At 34.5% G+C, this 20,425-nt stretch overlaps 1 protein-coding gene across 1 annotated transcript in view; it reads right to left on the bottom strand.

Moving 5' to 3' along the window:
• Nucleotides 1–756: 756 nt before the first annotated feature.
• SLC35F5 (solute carrier family 35 member F5) overlaps nt 757–20,425 on the bottom strand; it is a 37,033-nt gene continuing 17,364 nt past the window's right edge. The window contains exons 9-16 of the mRNA XM_027055930.2: nt 20,256–20,343; nt 18,465–18,529; nt 16,434–16,538; nt 13,119–13,278; nt 8,622–8,712; nt 4,423–4,577; nt 3,816–3,909; nt 757–1,603 (exon numbers count right to left, since the gene is read on the bottom strand). Coding sequence (XP_026911731.1) covers nt 3,834–3,909; nt 4,423–4,577; nt 8,622–8,712; nt 13,119–13,278; nt 16,434–16,538; nt 18,465–18,529; nt 20,256–20,343 — 740 coding nt within the window. The 3' untranslated portion in view covers nt 757–1,603; nt 3,816–3,833. The remainder of the gene's footprint in view (nt 1,604–3,815; nt 3,910–4,422; nt 4,578–8,621; nt 8,713–13,118; nt 13,279–16,433; nt 16,539–18,464; nt 18,530–20,255; nt 20,344–20,425) is intronic.

Genomic DNA, 20,425 nt, shown 5'->3' with positions numbered 1-20,425 from the left:
GTCCCCCTCTCTCTACCCTCCCCCACTTGCACTCTCCCAAAACTAAATAAATATTTTTTTCAAAAATTCATTATAGGTCCATATTCTTTACAATGCCTTTACCCTGGGTCACAGTAACAAAATCAATACTACTTTTAGCTTTACAAGAATTATTGGTGGCACTAAATAGGAGAACAACTGTTTGTTTTTTAAATTTAACATCATAAACAATCTTTTAAGCTAATATAAAAGATCTCAGGACAAGCAAAAAGATGGTTAAACTCCATTTTAGACTTATGGTAACACCAAAACAACTTTAAAAGTGTGAATAACACAAACTGAAGCCAAACACTGCAAAGAGATTTTTAAAAATCAGATCTGTTAGGAAATTTTGAAGAGAAATGAACTATTTTCACAAAACTTGAAAAGGAAATGGGTGATTCATCAAAAGTCTAGATGAATCCTGAGACACCTGTTCATTCACTGACGTCTGCAGTGAACAGGGGCAGTTGCAAAGTAAGTACATATAAAACTCAAATTTAAGAGTTGTAATTAGGAGTATTTTATATTTAACTTAAGCTTGGTAGAGGAAAAATTCAAATGGAATTTTTAAAGTTTTTTTTTTTTTTACCTTCTTAACAAACAAGGTAAAATATTTAACCATTAAACATTTATTTCGGAAAACTAGAATTATTTAAGAGACATCCAGTTCTAGAGTAATTTGGCACATATATGAAAAAAAATCAGAAACCAATTCATAGATCTGTAGCACGCAAATACATATATATAAACATTTTATTTCAATAATACTCTTCATCACTTCAATTTAAATCATTCCATTATGAAAATGTCTTAATTGAAGAGAGAATATTTCTTCAAAACTCTAAATTAAGCAGAGCTTTATCAATTAAATTTACAGCAATACAGCCTTTAGAAATACATAATTCTTCATTTTACAGTAATACTTCCCCTTTAAAAATTTGTCATAGTTTGTCACAGATTTAAAATACAAGGCACCTAATGCTATGAAAGGGTAATACAGCATATGTAGTGTGAGTGAACCAGATTTTTCTCAGAGATTGATTCTCTTTAAAGTCCCACTAAATTTGCATGGACACACTTGCATAAAATTAAACATTTTTCTGTGTTGTTAATTTGCAATATTCTACGAAACTTAAAAGTATAGTCCATACCTATTATAGGCAGCTTATTTTATCATTTTATCTGTAAGAAACACTGATCTATATACTTAAATGATTTCTTGAAAACATTTTCATAATATAGCCCAGTGTTTAACAAATAATGTGAAAATAAAGTCTCCAGAACATCAGAATTTTATTCCTTGATTAGTTCAAATTATTTCATCAGCTGAATTCCTTGAGATGTGTAAGGCAGGTTGGTCTTTTAGCGGGACTGTGGACTGGAACTTCCTATAACTGTGGTGATATGTACACAGCTACATAGCAAAGTACTTCATTATGAAATGAAGAAAACAGGTATGAGGAAAATATATTTTAGAGTTCCAAAGAACTGAAACTGTTATTTTTCAGACTAGGCACTGAAACATTTTCTACAAAAACTTGCCAGGGATTGTCTCTTCGCTGCATAATGTTCCATTATCAAGCTAAAAATAAAAACAAACAAACACAAAATCATCATTAGATTATAACTGTCACAGCTTTAATTTCTACAGTTTATACTGTAAAAAGCAAATTATCTTAACATTGAAATATATAACAAACACAGTTTATTACACTTAACAACTGGATACCGGAACCGGAGGTGAGCACTAAAAGCACATGGGAGTGAGTTCCACAGCAGTGTCTAAGGCCAACACTGCTTACAGATCATGTGGTGACAGTTTGACTCATGGCATACCCACCATTACCCCGATGCAACAAAGACTCCTGCCACACCTTTCCTTTACACTCTGCCGAGTTCACTATCTCCTCTTATCCAGTTCTCACTCCCAAATTTACTGAGTCCTTGCTGGGGGGGGGGCGGGGGGTGGGCATGAGTGTGACCATGGGAATAATGCACACACAGTAGGGAGAGAGTGCATACGTTACAGCACTACAAAGCTTTAAAAAATAACTATATGTACTTTTTAAAATTTAAAGATGGTAAATAAACATATTTGGTTCTACTTTGCTGCCAAAACCTCAGTAAAAAGAAAATAAAGGGATTTTTGTCACATGGACAAAGGGAAGAGCAGAGACTAGAAAACAACAGCGAAGCAGGTATCTCTAAAAGGAGGAGTGAAGAAACAGCTAAAACAGAAAGACTGGCACGGTTTATAGAAAAAGCAGTTAGACATTCAAATGTCCTGCCTTACTTTTTACAGCTGGTCAAGTGCCCCTTCTCTATCCCCAGAGAAAATGTGAGGTGCATTCTCTAAAAGTGTAACAAAGGGTCTCTGGACTGTGGAAATGCCAAGCACAATCCACCACGACTCAGGTAAAAGTAACATTTACATCACCATGACCATGCAAACACTGCTTACAAATCTATCCATAGTTATACAATAAGTACACTGGGATGAGGAGGTGGTGGAAAAGCAGGCAAGTGGGGTGGGGAGAGAGGAGGATGAAACTTGAATGTAATCTATCCTCATCTACCAAAGTGGGAACATCAACTGAAGATGCCTAAAACAGAGAAATCAAGAAACAGAAGTATAAGTGTGGTACTTGAAGACAGTGTGTGAGGTGGGGTGGGGGGAGGGGGGGGGAAGAGGGGGGTCAAAACAACTGACGAGTTTAACGTTGACTTCTTGGAGTGGGACGAGAGCAGAAGCAGGTGGGCAGGGCAGGCGGCAGCCGCTCTGTATGAGCAATCTCGTAGAACTAGAACTCGAACTCTCTCAACTATGTGCATGGGTGACCATCGTAACAGTAAAAGCTGGAATACAAAATGACCAAAGGAAAACACAAGACCAAGACACTTAGTCCTAGGTTAGAGGTGAATCTGCCACAAAGAGGATGACACTTAACCTTCAAAGGCCAATTTGAGTGCAAGGAGTTGACAGGAGTTGTTAAATGTTCTAAGTGAGGAGGGGAAGCCCAGCTGAGTCAGGAAACATTTCAATATAAACTGCCTCAGGTTATCTTAGAAGAAAGGGACCTGAATCTGCAGAATTTCAGTAATTTACTGTGATTTCTCATTCTAAATAAGTACATAACTACTTTTATAGCTGCCAAAAATATATGTTAGATGTATTTCAAGCATTGATGCAGCGAAAGATAAAAACACCATGTACTCGTCTGTCTTGTCAGAAATATAAAAGATAGTATTTTTTACAATTTTTTTAAAAATGGGGAAATGTTCTTGAAACATTAATTGAAAAAGCATAGTCAGAGAATCAGGATATACACTATGCCAGTTGTGGAAAACACTCACAGACATACAGAGAAAAGACTGGATATACACCAAATTAATATATTTTTTCTTACTTTTATACTAGAGGAAAAACATTTTTCTAAAGTGTATTATTAAATAAAATTATGATCCTTAGCGTGAATAAAAGTAATAGTTGAACTTGGGATCACTTAATTTGAGTCAGGCACTATTGCACACTTTAAATCTTACCAAGTATTTAATATTCCCAGTAATCTTATGAGAGAGGAGGGACTACCACAACCCCACTTCACAAATAAGAAAACTGAGGCACAGACAGGTGAAGAACCTTGTATAAGGTCACACAGCTAGTGCACAGAGAAGCTAGAATTGGAACCCAGGCAGTATGAGTCCAGAGCTTGACTCCCTTACCCTCTAGACAGTATTTGAGATTACAGGAATAAAGAACCTTATTCAGCACTAATACTAGCTAACATACAAACCTGGACTACAGACAACAGCTAACTAGCTCCGTCCTCCTGAGAAACACCGTGCATAGGAATGAGACTCTCGCACTGTTCACTGTCTTCTGGAACCCTTAAAAAAAATGTTTTTAAGGCAATAGTTAAGGAAAGCTTTTGAATGGAAAGGAGCCCTTAAAAATTATCTATTCTACTGGCTGAAGCTGTGAGGTCAACACGACTAAGGCAAGACTTCCCAACAACATGCCCCAAGTTCTTTTTATAGTAGGATGTAAAAATCTTTCTCTCTTAAAAAAGAAAGATATTTGAAGCAGTGTTATCATATTTTATTTAAATTTTGTTCACACCAATGAAAGTTTTCTACATTTAAATTCATCACAGCAAAACAGTAAGCACTTTGGTTTTACCTATAAATCAAAACATTTTTTAAAGTAGTTGTGAAGAAACTATCTTACCACACAAAGGATCTAAACAACTTATTTTAATTTTATGTGGCATAGTACATATAAAATTATAATCTTTCAGTAATTCTTCCCAAAGTGTCTACAAATTAGTCCAGCACGATACGATTTCCAGTTTAATTAGCAAGGATTATATTTTTAAAAACTTATACTGGAACCAAATATACCTCTGAATACGATGTTTTCTGCATATAAAGGCAAAAATTCTTCTGATTCCCACCATCACAGGATCCCAATTATTATAATGGCAGAGAAGAGTTACAATAAAAAATGAAAAAAATACAGGGATCGCACCTGCAAAAAATAACCAAGAAAACTGCACCTAAAAATAAAAGATAGAAAAATAAAAACAATCCACCATTATCATTAAGACAACTTTATTCTTTAAAATAAGTTTTCCATTTATGAAAATCTGCAGGAGTAAGTCAAAACACCAAGAAGATAATACTTAGCATTAATAATATATTAAGTATATTATTAAATATGAGGATTCAGAACTTCAGCATATGATTCCACTTGCTTAAATTACCAACAAAAACATGCCTTGCTTGGAAAATGGCCTAGGAAAGCCAGAAGGCATGCTTTTCCTGTATTAGGCATAGCACATCTGAGAGCAGAATTACAAACCATTTAGCTTTGTCTTCCACAACACATTGCCCATTTTTTTCCTGTACTGATTACTGCCGATCCTCAAGTAGATCCTCCCTTCAGTTTTGAAGTCATCTTCAAAAACTCACATTTTTATTTATTTTTACTTTTTTATTTTACAGATAGAGGGGGAGGGGGAGAGGGAGAAAGAGAGAGAGAGAGAGAGCGAGAGCAAGCACGAGCAGGGTAGAGTGGCACAGGGAGAAAGAGAATCCAGGTTCAGTGTGGAACCTGACATGGGGATCAATCCCATGACACTGGGATCATGACCTGAGCTGAAATCAAGAGTTAGACACTCAACTGAGCCAGCCAGGTGCTCCAAAAACTCACATTTTAAAAAACTATGCTATAATATGTTGTGATACATTGTGCTATGTTACCATTCCTTCCCAAAGACAGCACCAAAAACCCTTAAGTGCAACTTGTGCAAACCTTTAATTAACAGTTTGCAACAGGGGCACCTGGGTGGCTCTGTCAGTTAAGCATCCGACTTCTGCTCAGGTCATGATCTCACAGTTCGTGGGTTCGAGCCCCACATTGAGCTCTGTGCTAACAGCTCAGAGCCTGTAGCCTGTTTTGGATTCTATGTCTCCCTCTCTCTCTGTCCCTCTGCTGCTCACTCTCAGTCTCTCTCTCAAAATAAATAAACATTAAAAAAAAATTTTTTTTAATTTGCAACAAATTCTCCTGCTTACTCTGAAAATAATTTGATTATGTAGTAACAAATGAAAAAAACTCCAAAAGGAAATCATGGCTTAAGTACACTAAAGACAACAAACAAGAACACTTTTACTAAGAAACGTGAGCCAGAGAAGACAGCAGCAAGCAGGGCCTCAGGGGTGAAGAGCCCATCAGATATCATCAAGGTTGAGCCTCCAATCCATCATTTTATCAGGGTTGTCAAGAAAATTGAAGATAATGAGATGCCATAAAGTGAAGAAAAATCTTTCCCTTCATTAGTTTACCTCTACCATCTAGATTCAACTAAGAATCAAAACCAATTGTCAAAGAAGGCTGCACTGATTGAGACTCAGCTGCAACCCAGTGGTGTGATTTGCTTTCAACATACTGATGAAAATAGTAACTCCTATCTTTAAAATAAGAAAAACTGCTTGTTCTCTGTAAGTATTAAAAAAAAAAAAGTGCAGTTTAGAATCATAAGCAAGACTCCCTCTGGTGGGAAACATATACTACTCCAGTTCCCAGCACCATTAGTCAGAGCAAAGGGGTTTTGTGAGAATATTTTTTATGAGGGACTCACAATACATAACGCAAGAATAATCACTGACAACTTTTAATATGCATGTCCTGCTTGCAGATACACACACAGGCTGTGAGCGTAAGAATACCCAGGAAAGAGCAGTCAGTAAGTGAAACTAAAAAGCCTTCACAATGCTATCAAATTATTGGCAAAACATATTCTTGGAATATTTGCCAGAATATTAATAATCTAGAAAAGCCATGACGTATTTAAATGACCCAAGACCAGAAAAAGTATGAAAACTTATGACTAATGAAAGTTAAAGATATAGATATAGTAGATAAGAGTGATTTCATGAATATTCAGCTAAAACCCTATTTTACAATTGAGTAAAAGTAAACTTTGTAAAGGTGGGTAAAACCCTACTTGACCTTTAAAAGCAAAGTTCACCTGTAACAATGCAGTTATTTATGTGTTGCCACATAATAAAAAAGTTCTGATTTTATTTCCAACAAGCTATGAAGACAGCATTTTAAAATGAAGACACTGAGGGGTGCCCGGGTGACTCAAGTCAGTTGAGTGTCCAACTTCAGCTCAGGTCATGATCTCGTGGTTTGTGAGTTCAAGCCCCATGTTGGGCTCTGTGCTGACAGCTCGGAGCCTGAAGCCTGCTCAGGATTCTGTGTTTCCCTCTCTCTCTGCTCCTCCCCTGCTTGCCCTCTCTCTCTCTCAAAAATAAATAACATTAAAAAATTAAAAATAAAATAAAATGAAGACAATGACAAAAAATTGTCTACATTACTGTCTAAACCTGACCATATCTGGATATAAATGTGAATACTAGCAGAGATGCTTCCTCTCATACAAAATATCAATTATAAATAGGTTTAAATAATTTATTTTAAGCACAATAAAAAATACTGATAAATGCTGAAATTTCAGAAACTATATATAAATATAGTTGCTTATTAGAATTAAAAAAAAAACATGAAAGTAGAGTTCTACTGTTTCTATTACAGTTCTGGGACACCCTGCCACTTTTTCTAGAAAGTATCTTCCTACCCTTGATTCTCACTGGAGGCCCAGCCAACTCATTTAACTGGCTGTCCAATTCGAGATGTGAAGACAATCGAGAAAAGACTGGTTATGTTTTTCTAATCAATCAATCATTTATCTTCATTTTCCTTATGTTTTGCCCTCATCTTAAAATATCTGAATCCATAAATTACATACTCATTAAATAAAATTATATCCCCTGTGACAGTGTTTTAAAAATCCTAAAATTAACCTTCAATTTTTATTTTTCAAATCAGCAAAAGCTGGTATTTTCAAAATATCAGTACAGAAAAGCTCATTTACACAGTAGTCTACCAAAATCCTCTTATACAGCACTCCCCTAGTTTCACTAGAGCAATTTTGGTTGATATTCAAGATCATGAGATGTGGAAGGACCTGGATATTATTTAAACCTATAAAGAATCTAATGATGTATAACTTTAGTGTTATGTATATGTTACAATATTCTCGCTCTTTGAAAATGCATGATATAGAAGATAACCTAAATTAAGGAGAAACTCTGTTAATAACCATGACAAATAAGCAAGAATTTACTGAGCCATGAAACAAAGTATCAGCACAGAACCGTTTTTTAAATAAAGAAAATACATATCATTGAGAGTATTTTGCCTTTATCCTAAGAACTGCACAAAGATCTTAAAAAAAATCTTTAAAACTTTGATTATAATTTCTACACATTATAAGCCTTAGGGCTTTCAAGTATTCCCTCTTCAAATTGTATTAAACCAAACTACACACACACACACACACACACACACACACACACACACAATTTTGTTACTTAATTCCTGGAGTTCAAAGTTTTACAAACACTAAACTGATAAATGACTATACTACATCTTTTAGTTGAATATATATGGCATGCCTTTCTCCCCCTTACCCCCAAAAGCACTAAAGAAACTCCTCCCTTCGGGCTGTTAGAAGGTATTCTCTTTTCTGTGATGTTATCATTGCCAATGTTCGTCATAAAAGTCCCTGCATCCAGACCAGGACATCACAGAAGAGGAACAGAGCACTTGCCCCTCCTGAACCAGACAGAAATGAGCATTTGCTGAGAAACATTATTCCTGTTGCTCAGACTGATAATAGTATCACACTATTAAAGAAACTTTGGAATTTATCTTAGAAATCAAAACACCACTAATTATATAATAAGATATATCCCATTTTCTATCCTATACCACTGACTTACCAAAGAAAACATGCAATAATCAGCTCTAAAACTGGAGAACTACATATAAAGATACTGTTTGTTCTTCACTAAGAAATTAAGAAAAAAAAATTGAAAAGCTAAAAATGCAAGAGATTATCCATTTCTTTGGTACTTTTTATATATCTCTATGTAGTAAAGCACCTTGGGACATTTAATCATGTGCCCTAACTTTCACTGTCTCTCTTTTAAAACTACATCTAAAATATCTAATAAATAGTGCGTCTTACCTTTTGCATACACATGTCAGCTATTATGGACAGAGGTATTGTAAGGCTTAGTGCAAGTGTGCCTATCAACGATGAGGTAAGAAAGCAGCCCCTAAAAAGGAAAAAGAAGAAAATACATGTTTCCATATTAGAAGAGTAAAAAAACCAAAGGAAATATGGACATGAGAGATCAGGAGCAAAAACAAAAGCTTAGGACAGACTCAGACACAATAAAGCAACTAGAAAGATTCTTAAAGTTTATCTTCAAATACTAAAAATCCAAATAAGTAAGAATAAAACTTTCAAAGTACTTTATGCCTTTTTCCAGATCTGCTTACAGATATTATTCAATTTGGATGCATAGCTTCTATTTCATTAACATTTTTAATAAAATTGCTGAAAGAGTTCTCATAGTTTTGTAATGACGATACTTAGCTAACAAAGGAAACAGCTTTATTAAACTGCAGGACAACACTTCACACCACAGACTTCTCAGAAAGTGATAAGCCAACACGTGAGTCTTTCACCAAACCAAAAATATCTCACCCTCATGAAAACTAAAATAGTCTTCTGACCTGTGTTGTTCTTTTGGTTTGGCTAAGCATTGAAAAGGACTGGTTATTTTTTAATGGTACTTCTGTATTGCTTTCCATTTTTCTAGCAAATGTCCTAACCAAACTTAAGCTCTTCACTTTATTTTCCCCTTGAACTACCAATGTTGGTATCAAATTTTGAAATAGCAATCTGCACATGATTTTGTTTAGTTGAAAGAAAAAAAAATGAAAGAAAGCATTATACCAAATAGGTAAGCCATTTATACAGACTAATAATTTGTATGAAAAGAAAACAGGGCGCCTGGCTGGCTCAGTCAGTAGAACATGAGATTCTTGATCTCAGGGTCATGAGTTCGAGCCCCACATTGCAGGCAGAGGTTACTTTAAAAAAGAAAAAAAGAAAAAAAAGAAATTATAACCCAAGATAAAACTGTAATGCATGTAATTGTGACTTACAGACCCATGGAAATTCTAGGTTAGTAAATTCTAGCTCAGTATATATTAGTATTAATAATGCTATCCTGCAATAAAAGAGGCTATCTTGATAAAGTGTCACTCAACATATTCACTAGAGGCTATACCATTAGTTCTTAATGCAGGAAAGAGAACTCAAGTACTAGTGGTTCCCACTACTTATTAGCTAACTGCTCTGTGAAAAGACAGTTCAGGAGGTCAATTTTTCCTTTTTTAATGCAGCATATGTACTTAGAGACTTGTAACACAAAGTACTATCATAAAGAGTCTGAGATGAAGTATTAAAAAGGAAACTACTTGGGGTGCCTGGGTGGCTAAGTTGGTTAAACATCCGAATCTTGATTTCAGCTGATGTCATGATCTCACTGTCATGAGATCAAGCTTAGCGCAGAGCACGGAGCCTGCTTAGGATTCTCTCTGTCTCCCACTGCCCCTCCACCGCCTGTGCTTGCATGTGCATGCTCTCTCTCTCAAAATAAATATAGAAAAAGAAAACTATTTGACTTATACTGCCTTTTCCTAATTTAGCTGATGGCTGAATCCTTTTATCATTTATTATCATTTCAGGGGCACACTCTGGGAAACGCTGAGACAGAGAACTAGGTGCTACCATTCAACATCTAATACAAATGGTATAGTATATGCGCTTTACAGCACACCTCAATTTTTTAAAAATAAACAATGAGGGACAAGAACACATCTTTAATTTACAAAAAAAAGTTCACAACCATACTTTTAAATCTGTAGTTTACTACTCAGCCCTTGATTATGTACGCTGAAGTTTACTGTTCCATTTACAGTTAAACATAGAATAACCCTGCTTCTCCCAAAGAAGGGAATCATTATACATGCAAATTATGACTTCTGAGACATGTGTATTTTCTTATAATTTAAAAAAAGGTAAAATATAGAGAGATATGTTTCTTATACTTGTTTTGTTGCCAAAAACACCCAGAGTATAAGGGATATGTTTGTTTCTTCACTGACTGGTTTGCTGCTACTGAGTTGTTATCATTAGTACTCTAAACACTCGAGTATTAGAGTGTATCTGAAAAATAAACCTTCTTGAGATCCTGAAAAATCCATTCTAGGTAAGGATGAATATAGCTTTTATCATAATATATGACTTTGTATAATTTAACTATTCAACAATACTCATATACTCATATATCAATACTCATATATACACAGCTGGGAATATAAGTTGTGTTTCCTCTGTGGAGAATGACATTGCAATTCTCTATCAAAATCTGAAGTCCCTATAATTGACCCAGTCTTTTCCACTTACATATATTTATCCTAGAGAATGCTTACACATATACCCAAAGACATATAGGAGAATATTCAATGCTATTTTATTTACAAAGTAAAGGAATGGAAACTTAAAATGCCTCTCAATAAGGAACCAGTAACATACATTATATTCTACTTATTATGTTACATAATGGATTGAAACATAATGTATTAGAACTATACATAGGCTTTTAAAAATGAACTGAACCTAAGTGCTGATATGTGAAGATTTATAAGATAATCTGTGAAAAAAACCCAAAGTACAGAACACTATCTATAGTATGCTCCCATTTGTGTCTTAAAAATAAAACGATTTGTTGGAGTGGGGGGTGGTAATTAGGAGACTGACACACCCTTCTGCACGTACAGAAAAATTTGTAGAAGGCTTAGAAGTTAACAGTGGTTGTCTATGAAAGAAAGGAATGGAGATTTGGAGTGAAAAAGAGATAATAGGATTTCCTTTTCATTGTACACCCTTTTGTATACCTTTGCATGAATTACTCTTTTCATTCTAAAAAAGTTATATTAAAAAAATTTCAAAACATGTTATTATTTATTTAAATGTAAATTTTTTCCAAGGGAGCAACTAAAAAACTCACATAGAGAAATTACATGTCATGCTTGATCATCCTCCAGGACCTACATCAAGTTCTGCTAAACATAATAAAACTCTATTGTATATGTTTATTAAAAATAAAGCTCTCAATAAAGAATGAGCATTTTAATACTTACAGGTGGCACAGTCCATGTTTACTATGAGTCTTAATGTAATAAGCATCATACTAAACCCTTTCACTAGCCAACACCCAAAGAAATATTTAATTATTGCTTTGAAATATATTCATTTGCTTTGAAATTTTCTAATTTAAACTAAACTTAAAGAACTAGAAAACATGAACTTGTATTAAAATATAGTTAAGTACACATAATTATTTAAATTGCAGTAAAAAATGGCTGAAGATCAACAATTCTTCACGACTCAACTGAGTTCAATCAAAACTCTACCAGAGTAAGTAATTCTACCTGTCCAGACCCAAGAGTAGAGAGAGGCAAGAGAAATGAGACAAAAGAAATACCAAAATTGATAGAAAAGAATAGGATGAAAGAGAGTATATGATATATAATATAGGAAATAAAATACATAACTCTTTGATGTGCACCTAAAATACATGCAATGAAAGATGGAAGAATGAATGAGTAAATGGATTCTGATATCAAAGAGTTTTAGATCAGCAAAGGAATTTAAATACATAAATTACTACAAATGAAAGTTAATCTTTCAGTACTACAAATGAAAGGGAGTGTGGGAGACTATCAAGAAAACAGAGAAATTTCCTTAATTGAGGAAGGGGGAAAGTACAGGCAAAGCATTAAGGAAATCCATGGAAAAGGCTACTTTTGTTGTAGTCTTTTGCAAGGGAAAACTAGTTAGTAGTCTTAACTAGCATATAATAAAAAATTCCTTTTAGGAGTTTAGGTACAATTTGTGTTGTTGTTTTTTTTTTGTTGTTGTTTTTTTTTCCAGTTCCTATTAGATGGAAACAGGACTAAGTATCAAGCTCTATATCTGAAAGATTTCTTAAACACCACACATAATATTGTCTTCAAACTATTTTAGGATCATTATGACATATCAACATACTTGGTATTATAACATTTCAAAGCATGTTATCATTCCAAGTTAATCGAGGTTTAGGGTTACACATCTGGCTCACCTACACGAAAAGCCCTAAGAATAAAAAAACAAAAAGCATCTATGAACAACCAGACATTCCAAAGTCTCCTAAATAAGCAAAGCTCCCTAGATTCTCACTCAGAACTCATGTTATTCATATTTAGAATATAAACCTCGTAAGTTTAGATGTCCATTAGGTAATGGGACCTTTCATTTATATAACATTCTGCCTTTAAAACACTTTTACAAATGTAGATAATTTATGTTCATCAGAAATTTATTCAACAAATATTTGTTGAGCTCATTCTATGTGCAAGGTAATACTCTACACAATGGGTGCACAGAAGTTAAAAGACAAAGTTCTTGCTCTAGTAGAGTTACTTTATTAAATTGTGAAGTGTGCGGGGTGGGAAGTTGCACAGGAGGAACCATCAAAAGACAGAAGAAATATAAAATACTTAATCTATCCCAAAGTCCATAAACTGGTAACTAATAAATGATAGTGTAATAAATAGTACATACCACAACCACAGGAACTCTGAGAGAACCGTTCCAATAAGGCCATTAATGATAATGCACATTAATACTACTTTATTGGGAAACTCAAAGTCCTCAAATCCAGTATAATGAAGTAAAAAGAAACCTGGCCATAAGAGCAGCAGATTAAACAGACCTACAAAACCTAAATATGTATAAAAGAGACAAAAGTTAGTAATTGTGATTTATTTAAAATTTTCAAACTTATAACTCTATAATTAGAGAACATTAGATTTTGCACAAACAGTTCTAACTGGTTTTCTTAACTGGAACTTCTGTTTCTTTGGTTCATATCTATGGACAACTCAACACCAGAAAAAACTACACTAGCAGCTGGTGATCACTGAATCTTCAAGGTTCAACTATTCACTGCACGGAGCAACTCCTATGGAATAAACTACTTAATTCAGAAAGAAAGGTTGCTAACCTTAGCTACTAATAATTTAGTGTCTTCAAACTTAAAGAAACAATTGGTATATGGTATGTATATAGATATTCAGCCTAAATTATGAGGAAGTTGATGGCTGCTCCCTGATTCAACTCATATTTATGTATAAAACACCTGTGGCATGCTCGGAATAATGAAGGAAGTTTCCAAAACAATACATTCTTGGTTCTTGCCTTCCAGGAGCCTATAAACTAGTTGGTGAGAGAACATACCTACATAAATAGCTACTCAACATATGAACTAAGGACAGACTGACTACTCATAAAGGAAGGCTGTAACATTTAGTGGTTGACTGTATGTGCTCTGCAGTCTAATTGCTCTGGGTTCCAATCCCAGCTCCACCATTCACTAGTAGTGTAAACTTTGTGCAAAATGCAGAACCTCTTTGAAGCCTCAGTTCTCCAATCCATGAGTGTAAAATCATATCTAAATAGGTTAGTGGGAGGATTAGATTAACACTTACAAAATACAGCATAGTACCAGCATAAAGTAAAAAGTTAGTAAAAGGTGAGCTATTATTGTTATTATAGAAATGCAAGTTTATATGAGTCCCTATGAATACAAAGACTGTAAAGAAAAAAATTACAATTTTATAGTAATTTTATTGCACTTTCTGTACAGTTAAACATTGCAGATCCACTATGAGATTCATTAGGTAACTATAGAGCTTTCTTCAAAGTTAAGTTATAGTAAGTATATATTTCATATTTGTTGCTAAATAATAGGCTAGCATTTCGGATGCCTAGTTAAATCTTTACAGGACTGGAGCACCTAGTCTCTATCTGCTCCTAAAGATTCAGTTACCTGCCTCCTCTGAAGAATGGTCTCGGAGAGCAAACAAGCCAAATATTCCCAAGAAGTGATCACCCCACACTGTCTGCATCCCACAACTAACCCATAGAGGATGCACAAGGCTCCTCTCATGGCTGAAATCCTACTGTCTGTGAGGACGCCTGTGAGGAGTACCTAGACATTACCGGCTCCTTTCCCTCTCCATCTCCTGCCCCGACATGCCATGAACTGGGCCAAACCTCAATTATACTGAGACCATAACAGTTCTTTCCCCTACTCTATCCTGCTTTTCTTACTCCCTTGTCAGGTTTCCCTGCAGAGCATCCCCTCAATACATCACCCACAAGAAATTCCTGTCTCATATCCTGCTTTTAGAATACCCAATTTAAGACATCTAGTGATAAAAATAAAAACAAACAAAACGACACACATACAGAAGGGATTCATGATCTGAAAAGCTTACACAACATTAAGAAGTTGTCGTAATCAAAACACCAAAATTTGGCATAATCAAAAACCAAATCTACTTTGCCGTCCCTGGACTATCAAGTCTATGGAATTCCACATGTATTACCAACCTCTGAACCTAAAAACAAAGGTCCCAATTGCTTCCACCCTCCAGAATCTGGCCTGTATACCCTCCTGTTCTTCCCTAAAGTGGGCTCTCCAGAACAATCGCACAGATTCACTCACTGTTCCTTGTTATGCTCTGCTCACATCTCCAACCCTAAAGAACCCTCCACAACCCAATCCTAACTTCTTTCTGGTCCTGCCTATTATAAAGCCTAGATCAAATCAATATTGTGTTATAGATCATGTCATATATGATATATAAAAATCACATATGATTTTTTTGTCTGTATGTAATAAGAATAAATTGAAACAATTTTTCCTGAAAATTGCCAATCTTAAAAAAAAAACACACACTCAAAAAATATTAGCATTTCATTCCATTCCAGGTGGAATTTTCTATGACCCTAAAATAAGACATTATTAAAGTTACCTTCATATTTAAGGCATATTTATTGAATTCCATACTTAAACTTGAGTGATCACCTGGTCTGGTAGCTTTCCAAATGTTTTGTTTCTGTTAAACTTTAGGTGAAGATATTCAAACATTTCTTAGCAGAAAAATATTTTCTACAAATCAAATTACAATGCAAAAGCCCAAGAAAACAGAACTGTTCCAAGTGAAGCAGCAAAGGGCTCTAAGAACCAGAACCATACATGCAACTCCACCTCCTCCCACCCATCCCAGGATCCTCTGCAAATCAGTTTGAAAGCTACTCATCTGTCCAATCTCCTTATTTCTCAGATGAGTATGAAATAAATGAAATTATAACAACTATATTCCTGGTCTCCTAATTCCCCATAAGCTGTACTTTGAACTTTCATCACCAGGCTTTTTTTAATCTACTGATATTCAGATATCTTTTAGAAGATATCTACAGATATCTGACAGATAACACAACTATTTTACTCAGCTGATATCAGGCAAATGAGAACTTATAAGTTCTCATATTCAGTATTTTATTTACAAAAATTAAGAACTGATGCCAGAAACTACATTTTGGTAATTTGAAAAATCTATGTCATAAAAGAGCCTATATCTTAAAGAGCAGATGGAAAGCCTTTAAGTGTCCCATGAGTTTTAATGAAAAGTACATAGACTAGAATAGTCTTCTTTGCTTCTAAAAAGTCAAAAATGGTAAAATGTGTAATACAACAGGTATACTCTCACATGCTTATAATAGCATAATTCTTTCCTATCAATGAGGAAAATATCTGATTCACAGGCTGAAACATGAATGCAAAAAAGGCATTAGGAAGAATTTCTTTCTTTACTTCACACTGAGGAAACTGGCCTTCTGTCAGAGGTACACAGTTATGCAGGACAAGGTATGAGAAAAACACTGAGACTGGACTTCATGAGCCTTAAAATCTGACAGTTTTAAAGAATCATATGGAGGAAAAGAGAAAGGCTTCCTTATTCCCTCTAGAACAAAACCCTAAGCTAATCATTCAGAGTAAATAACTTCACAGGTTAAACATATTCTTACCAAAGAACATTGGAATATCCAACTTATCTTCTCTGTCTACTTTTCTCTTAATCATAACAATATAGACAGCATAGAGCATGGCTCCAACAAGAGACCAAATGGAACCTGTAAAAATCAACATAATGAGTTCACACATTTTTCATTAATTCATTCAACACACACTTATTTAAAATCTAATACGGTGTCAGATACTATTTCAAGAAGTACACAAATATGAAAAGATAAACTATAGCCCACCCCCTCCATGTCCTCCAGGAGTTCAGGAAGCAGTTTAAAGAGTGAACAAACGCATGTGCAAACATCCAATGATCTATACAAACACACATAATGTTAAAACCATGGAAGTAACTATTTGTTTTTTTAATTTTGAAATGCTACTTCAGTTTGACACCTGACACTGTCTGGTGTAATAATGGTTAAGCCATTGCTTATACAGTCCTCCCCACTGTCATGTATCATCTTTAGTGTATATTGTACTACCATTTTCAAGGCCCTGTTCAAGTCCCACCTCTGCCACAAAGCATCCTCCTCCTACTCCACTGAATTTCCATCCTCCTGGTCTTCTATTTTAGACAATTTAATATTTACATGGTTAAATGTAATATTATTTTATTCTCTAGTGTTTTTATTTTGTAAGTCTAGGTAATGATTAAAGTCAAGAACTTGAAAAGTACAAACATACTTTTTAATGTTTTCTAAAATATCTAATACATGGCGTATAGTACGGGCATAATAAATGCTGATTCTCTTTAATATTAACTCATTCTCAAAGACATTTAAGTAAGTTTTAAAAACAGCTAAATTAATGTGCTGTCTGCCAAGCGACCACATTTAATACTTCAATTAATTATCCCAAATTCCAATGTTTTATTGAATCTATTTTTTAAAAATTTAACTTTTTTAAGAAAGCAAAAAAAGTCTATCAATAAAACCTCACGCATACACAACAAATACATACATCGTTTTACATATACAAAGCTGCTGTGGGTGAGAAATGATATAGTTCAAGGCATAGCTATCAGTTCAAGGGTGAGAAAGACATAAGCAGTTCAAGGCATGAACTATGCCTGGGCAATAACCAGGGATAGTTTAGAAAGCAGTGTTCCATTCAATGAATTTCAAATATCTAAACAAAGTATCCAGAAGGAAGCCATAAAACTGGGTTCTACTATCTTTGTTTTTGTTCAGTCTAAACAATAGATCAAAACTGAGTGTTCACCATAGCACTAAATGTTTCAGGCAAGAATCATGAGTGAACCACAAAATTAGTGGGTGCAAGTATAATAGAAACATGGTATGTGTGTAGTCTCAAAGTATCTCCCTACAAGATGCTTACTAGTTGCAAAGAAAAAAGTTAGTAACTTGACACTGGAGCATCCTGGCAGGCACTACCTTAAAAATTAGTCACTACTAATGGGACAACACCATGTGCCTTCTAATATGATTTACTGATCAGGACACTTCCAATATCACTTCCATGGCATTTTAATCAAAAATACACAACATAAATTTAACCATAAGGAAGTATCAGACAAACCAAGAGTGAGGAACATACCACAAAACAACTGGACAGTATCCTTTCAAAGTGTTAAGGTTATAAAAGAAAAAAAAAAAAAAGACTGAGGTACAGTTCTAGATTAAAGGAAACTAAGGAGACATGACAACTAAGTGCAACAAGTGATGCTGGACCAGAAAAAGAACATTCATGGGAAACATGGTGAAATATGAAAAGGATATACAAATTAACTAAATTATAATCAATGTTAATTCCTGATTTTTGTAACTATACTGAAGCTATGTACACAGCGGAGAATCTGAGTGATGGCTATATGAGAATTCTATTAACTATTTTTTAATTTTTTTACATGATTTCCAAAAAAACGTTAAAAAAAAAAAAGGCCCCATTAGTGCCCACCCTCTGTGTGTGTGTGTGCACATGCACATACATGCACACAAGGACATAAACACTGATATGTACAAACTGTCTTGTATACTGTAACAGAAAGAATGCAGAGTCAAGTACTTACTTACCTATTGTATCTCTTCCAGCAGATTTTTCAGACCCTGACAAATTAACCAGCACAACACCTCCAATGCTGTGAGAATAAGAGCATTACTAATAAGCAAAATAACACATTCCTTAAAAGGGCTAGTAATGAAGATAAAAATTATTTACAAGTAATCAAGACTATGCTCAAAACTGAGCAAAACTTAAACTGTCAAAGAACTTAGTGATTTAATTAATAATATTTAACAATGATAACAGGACAGTGTAAATGCTATACTTGTATTCAAATCATTTAATTCTTGCAAAATGTACAAATTACTTTATAATAAAGGTATTACTGTTGTTACCATTACCATTTTACACATGAGAAAACTCACACACAAACATATGAAGTAACTTGACCAAAATCACACAGATGGGACTGAATCTATCGGTAGCCTGCTTCTAGGTAAGTATTCTTACCTCCTATGCTACCTACTGCTTTTGGTTAAGAAGTAACCAACTTTTCAGCCTCTTCCAAACTTGTTTTTGAAGATATGCATACAGTATACCCATACAAACCTAGCGATAGCACAAATGCTGCCTATTGGTAAAACCTAAATTAACAATAAAACCATACTTAAATATTTGAACGATTAATTATAAATTGACAAAAAATTCAACCGAATTAAACTTCATTTACTTCCCCAATACAAATATATTGTATTCCCCTAACACAAGAATAGGTTTAGCTAAAACATTAGCTAATCATACATGCAATATAATAAACTTCTAGTGAGCATAACATCTAAATAATAAATTAGTTGGGTCAACCGGCCTACCCCTGAAAACTACCATGGTTATGGCTAAAAGAGAAAACACACCGTAATAAGAGCTACCACGTATGTGACTACCAAGTACCTCAGTCCCTGTGATAATTGCTTTTTATATACACTGGCTCCAAACTTTCAAACAAGGCTAATACGATCATCATGTTCTCACCTAGGAAACTATCTCAGAGAGCTTAAGGAAACTGACAGGAAAAAACAACAAAGCTCTGACTCAAACCCAGCTCTGACAGCTAAGAAACACTACTCTCTTCATTAAATCATTCAACTTTCTTCTCTGATTTCTGATTTTTTCTCATAAAGACAACAGCTTTATCAAACTAATACATCTTTGTTGAGTACTGTCAGTAAGCAAAGCCCTACACTACACTGCAGGCGGCACAAATAAGCAGCAAACAAGGCTCTGGACTTTAAAGGTTTATAACCCATAGAAAAGACAAGACAAACATACACAAAGTCACATAAAAGATTTAAATACAGTTATTGACAATACTGATGTTACACACTAATTCAAAACTGCCAGATGGTTTATACAGAAGACAACTGAAAGATCATGTGAGGATGAAATAATCAGAGAAGACTGCACGTTTGATTACTAGGAGATATAAAACCCAAAACCAAAACAGAAAGAGGAACTTGTTTTAGGAGAAGGAAACAGGAACTTGGGAGGTGATGAGGATTAAGGTGCCACATTAAGTTAAATGTAAACATCAGTACAATACACAGTAGTATACTGTCTGTCCTCACTTGAATGGGAACCAAAGCTGCTTTGGGGTCCCTCCCTCCAGTTACTCTCCCCAGGACCATTTAGAAAACTAAAGAAGGACCTGATCCAAGGCTGCATAGCATGATATCCACATAAACCCTTCTTTCATCCTCATCTTGCTTTGCCATAGTATAATATAAACTATCCTATGTCACTAACAGAAAAATTTTAAACATTATATTTTTAAGCAGAATTAACTAGCTATTATGGTACATTCTTACCTTAAAATTACAGCTAGTAGTTTAGAAAGAGTAAATCTATCTCCACTGTTACTTGGAAACACTGCAGCAAGAATTAAGGTAAAAAGTCCTGCAGGGAAAAAAGATACATCAGCTTTAATACTGTGGAAAGCAGCCTTTAAACTAAATCATGTTTATTTCAACAATACAGA

The sequence above is a fragment of the Acinonyx jubatus genome, chromosome C1 (assembly GCF_027475565.1).
Source record: "Acinonyx jubatus isolate Ajub_Pintada_27869175 chromosome C1, VMU_Ajub_asm_v1.0, whole genome shotgun sequence".
NCBI lineage: Eukaryota > Metazoa > Chordata > Mammalia > Carnivora > Felidae > Acinonyx > Acinonyx jubatus.
This window is presented reverse-complemented; position numbering and strand designations above follow the sequence as displayed.